The sequence below is a fragment of the Pundamilia nyererei genome, unplaced genomic scaffold (genome assembly GCF_000239375.1).
Source record: "Pundamilia nyererei isolate P.nyererei 1_Seehausen unplaced genomic scaffold, PunNye1.0 scaffold00075, whole genome shotgun sequence".
Taxonomy (NCBI): domain Eukaryota; kingdom Metazoa; phylum Chordata; class Actinopteri; order Cichliformes; family Cichlidae; genus Pundamilia; species Pundamilia nyererei.
In genome coordinates, this window is record NW_005187476.1 from 1,193,964 (window position 1) to 1,199,342 (window position 5,379).

The 5,379-nt window shown below is 40.6% G+C and overlaps 1 protein-coding gene across 2 annotated transcripts in view; it reads right to left on the reverse strand.

Moving 5' to 3' along the window:
- frmpd1a (FERM and PDZ domain containing 1a) overlaps nucleotides 1–5,379 on the reverse strand; it is a 57,072-nt gene that overhangs the window by 19,018 nt on the left and 32,675 nt on the right. For both annotated transcript variants that reach the window (XM_005737374.1, XM_013911949.1), the window contains exons 5-6: nucleotides 2,371–2,473; nucleotides 2,187–2,232 (exon numbers count right to left, since the gene is read on the reverse strand). In XM_005737374.1, coding sequence (XP_005737431.1) covers nucleotides 2,187–2,232; nucleotides 2,371–2,473 — 149 coding nt within the window. The remainder of the gene's footprint in view (nucleotides 1–2,186; nucleotides 2,233–2,370; nucleotides 2,474–5,379) is intronic.

Consider the following 5,379-nt stretch of genomic DNA (forward strand, 5'->3'; position numbering starts at 1 on the left):
AATGATGCAGTGACACAGCGTAGGGTCATGTGTTAGTGGTGGGAACAGTCATATGGTTATTGTTCATGTGTCCAACAGCAGACGGGAAGAAACTGCCCCTATGGCGAGAGGTTCTGGTGCGAATGGACCGGAGCCTCCTGCCTGAGGGGAGCAGGTCAAACAGACTGTGTCCAGGGTCACACATTACTCCAGTTTTGGCTTCTCTTCATTGGTTGCCAGTAAATTTTAGGGTTCATTTTAACATTTTAGTTGTAACTTTTAGAGCTCTGCACAGTGAAGCTCCCCAGTATATCTCTGACCTGTTGAAACCTCATGCTTCATCCCGAGCACTTAGGTCTTCAGGTCAGAGGCTACTGGTGGTCCCACGTACTAGGTTTAAAACACGTGGGCATCTACTGACTCCTTTAAAAAGCAGCTGAAGACATTTTTATACAAACAGGCTTTTAATTAATTTTAACTTGTATGTCTGATCTTATTGTGAAGCACTTTGTAATTTTTATCTGTGAAATGTGCTATATAAAATTTTTTTACTTACTTACTTACACATAAGTTATCATATGCCTCCTATAAAAACTGTCTGGAAGATGTTTGCTAATTTAGCTTTCACCACAGTTTATAAACCAGTATGGCTCTGGTGTCTTTATTTACAGTGGTGCAGAATCAAACAAATAACTGCATATGAATAAGCAACCTTTGCATGTACAGGAAATTTAGTATCTTTTTAGTATCAGAAGCTGGTTTTCATTTGAAGTCTTGCATTCTAAGTTATCTTGACCAGTAATGTTTGAGGAAGCTTTATGCATGGATTTAAAAAGCTAATGTGCAGAGGGGAGAATAAATTTTCCAAAATGAACCATCAACTTACATCTAGCAAGGATTTCTTGTTTGTTTGTTTTTTTGTTGGACCTTTTTTTTAAAAAGAAAAATGCATTCATAAACAGTGAACGATGCATGGGTCATGGCTCTTGAAACAGATAATCGTATCGCAGCGATAATGAAAAATCTGTTTCAAATCAGCAAGCTAGTAAACAGGTTCCCCACAATGGGTGATGTCTTCATCCTAAACTGCTACGACTTAACTACGAGCGATGGTCTTTAACTACAAATCTAAACAAACTAATGCATGACTCCAAAGAATGTAGACTCAAGTAAGAATATTGGTTTTGGCAATGACCTCCAAAATGCAGGGTTGTCCATTACAAATACATGGTGCTAATGCAATATATTATGGATTTGTGTTTAACATTTAAAAATGCTGCTTGTAAAAAATTCTCAAGCTCTTTGAGTGAATCTTGTGCTCATCGAATCATATACTGTATACAGTAGATGTTAAAACTGGAATATCCATACAAGTGGAAGCCTTTATATACAATTATTTTATCATAAATTTATACTGCAATATGAATCATGCTGTGTGGTAACAAAGATAAACACATTGTTGCCTTCATTGCTGCACAACAAGTGACAGTTGGCAGATTAAAGCTCTTAAAGAAACTGCCAAGCAATTCTCTTATCTCACTGTCTAATTATAACAGAAAAGTCTCTTTTTATCGTGGTTCAAACTCTTGATTTGACAGAGACGAAAATTTTCTAAGAAATGCTGCTAATTCCTTAGAGTTCAGTAATTATTTCTTGGGGGAGCTGTGAGCTATGAAACACACAGTAGAGGCGCTTCCATCACCAAAGTGCTGATGCAGCCATTTATTTACTGATCTATTTCACCTCAGTGCAAACACATACGTCAACTTCACCAATACAGGCTGAGGTCCACAACGTGTGCCCGCGCACACGCACAGTTTGACTGATGAAGGATGTGTGTGCAGAAGAAGAGCTGCCAGTTTGAATGTGTGTACTATGGTGTCACAGTTAATGGGGATATAGCAGTGAGACCCTGAGGACAGGACGGTTGTAAGCAAGGATGCCTGATCCCGAGGTATCTGAATACGTTTGCTGACAGGCTTCCATACATAAAAACACTGTATATGGACAGTATGTATTCACGTGTGTTCACAGTAGACACATTGTGCGAGTGCGCTTTTACTACCTAATGAAAACAGGAAACAAGAAATACATTAAGTTCATCTAAAGTGCTGCTGGAAGAGGACCAGCCATTATCCACTTAACTGTAAGTCTGTTTGTGCTGTGTATGTCTTTGAAGTGTGTTTCTCTTTGCTGGGCAGACTCACCAGCATTGTTCTGAGTACCGTCATAGTCAACGTATCTGGGCACTCCCTGAAAAAAAAAAGTACAGAAAGGGAGGGTGTTAAGATGACACATGGTATGCATTGCTTAATTTTAAATAACTGCAGAGTATGTACCAATCATCAGGCATATGCATGTGTGTTTGTGAATGCAGCTGTCTGTGCAGACCTGATTATCTCAGTAGCTTGCTCTGGTGTCAGGTCATCGACAGAGACGTTATTGATCTTCACAAGCTGGTCGCCAGGGACGAGCCGACCATCTGCAGGCCCACCTGCACACACAAAATGTCCTTGTGTTGTCGTGCCCGAGGGTGTTCAATCAGCCTGCGCTCATACTGCAACTGGCGCTGCTGACAGGCTGTAGCTTGTATTCTAGTGATTTCCTTTCATCTCACTCAGTGCATAATTTTTCATACAGCTCTCCAAATCTAACTGTGGGACGACCAATCATTGTGCTTCCAATTTTGGGCACATATAACAACTGTGCTATCTCCACCTCATTTACTGTACTTCTCAGTACCGACATAATATTTTATTTATCATCTCTATAATCCAAAAACGATTGGCTGCTGTCGGCGCTACTGACGACATCTGTTATCTTTGTCCTTTCGGTGAATGAACATGTAAATGTGTTTCAGTGGCGATCAAAAGCTATAATTAGAAGCACAGATTATATTCAACTACTACACATTATTGCTGCTGCTGTGCCTTTGAACTCTGCATGTTAAACTATGCTCTGGTTGAACCAGTACAAGATGTGAAAGAAGCTGTATTTTTGTGTTGCATACAGTTAGCTGATAAATTACTACATTTTACAACATCACACTTTTCACCATAGACTGCATATAATAGCTACTTCAGTTAGAGCTGTGCTACTTTAAGCTCAGTGTTTTCCCCACGGCAGATTTGGTGTTTTAAAGTCAGGCGTGACAAGCAAAGGGTGGATGTGAATGAGAAACCAAAAGATGCTGCACTCTCATAGGGTAGTGACTTGTCAATCACATCCCACAGCATGTCTTGCTTTATCATCGCTTTTAACTCTAACGGGAACAGCACGCACATTACATCATATTCCATAAAACTAGACACTAGCAAACAAGATAAAAAAAATCATTTGAAATTTGTTTACTGTGTTTACAAATTATGGGAGTCAAGCCGTTTTCAGAAGCTCCGTCTGTGATTTCGGCTAAAAAACAAAACTGCAATCGATCTGACTTGCTAACAGGAAAGCAAAAGAACTGAGCCTCAGATCACAAATAGCATACGTGAATCTATTCTGAGGGACATCCATCATCTCTGTTACTTATTAATAAACCATATCATCCACCAACATGTGTTTATTCTGTACATCAGGTAACCATATAATTCAGAGAAAGCATTGAATACTAGTATGTTATCACAATTAAATAACTAAAATAAACATAGACAGATGTTGGGCGATATTGATGGGCCTGAAAAAGCCTATCGAATAATGGATTCATATTTCACAGTCAAGATGCTGCAACACGTGCTGCAGACAGACGGACAGACGGACAGGGAGAACGAATTGAGCCAAGACTCGGTGGGGCCACTGGAGACATGAGCAACAGCATCTTTATGCGTGTGTGTGTGTGTGTGTGTGTGTGTGTGTGTGTGTGTGTGTGTGTGTGTCTGACAGGCAGAAACAGATGGTGACCAAGAGGACAAGAGAAAGAAGGTAATCTGACCCTGGACCTCAGGGGGATTCAGACCCATGCGCTTTTCTAGGAGAAATAAATGTAGGATATAATACAGATATGCTTTTAATAGCAATAACTGTTGTTTAGTTACATTTCAGTGTTTCTTTTCAGAGTCTGTATGTTACAGTATTTGATATCCCATCTTTGTACTTTAGGATGCATAAAGAAACCATATAGGTTTTATTTCTTGAAATTTTGAAGTCATCAGGCTGCTGACCACATGATGATAACTTTTCTACCATTTCAGATCTGTGACAATGTTGGGTCACAGAATAACACTTCAGACACACAAGCCTGGAGAAACTACTAAAAACCTCTGTGTAATGGTTTTTGTTGCTATTCACAGAGCATCTGTGAATATTTCACCATTTCTTCTGTAGGTGCAGGATGGCGCCATTATCTGTCCAACGCTATCAAAAATGGTATATCCAGTATTTTCCTGGGTATCAGTATTGAGTATGAAACTCTATAGCTGTGTCCCAAAACATAGGCTGCATCCTCCGGAGGCTGCATTTGAAGGCCGATTACGTCACAGCCAGCCGACGAAGGCTGTCCCAATTCGTCGAGTCCTTCAAAAGCGGCCGACAAATGCGTCGTTCATTTCCCCGATTTTGAAGGATGGGTCGGGTGTATCCTTCGTGGCCCACCATATCCCAGAAACTTTTAACATATTTTCAGGCGAGAAAGTAGCTGTGTAAACTTCAAATATCTGCTTGGTTTATCAAGACATTGCATATTTGCAAAAGTGCGCCGACGTTTTCGGAGACGTCTGTTACCCACCCGCTCAATAGCTAGCCGGGGGGTTCAATGGTCACTTGAGCCAGCGAGAGCTGCGGACTCCCAGCTTCATTGTTTACATGCTGTCTTTCGCTACTGAGGTTAAACATCACTCGGATAACTTAAAAATGTAATTGTTTGGCTTTTTTCAGTGTTTTATTTGTTCCGGAGTAAATCGGTTTGGCTGTGAAAAAGTTATTAGATTATTAGATTAAATACAACTTTATTAATCCATCAGGTGGGTTCCTCTGGGATTTTCACACAGCTGAATACAAGTCAAACAGAAAACTGATTAAACAGAAGTGTGAGACGGTCGAGAATTTATGGCAGTGTCCTGTTATATTTTAGATAGCAAGGAGCAGATGGCCGAGTTTATTAAACTTCACTGACACAGCGGTGATGCAAATCTGAAGGCTAGACCGTCCCATTTCACAGCCTCGCACTTCTGGCCTTCTTGGTCTTCGAAGGACCCGGCCCACGTAGACCGTGAAGGCCGAGTCCTCTGAAGGATGCAGCCGACGTTTTGGGACACAGCTTATGTTATGACAACCCTGTTTGTTCTCTTCAAGAACATGGCAGCACAATTTGCAGTGTTGCAGCTGAACAAACAACAGACTTATGTCTTGTTTGACAGAGTCCAAATACGCTTGGCTGTAATTCACAGTGACAAGTTTGCTAAAAAA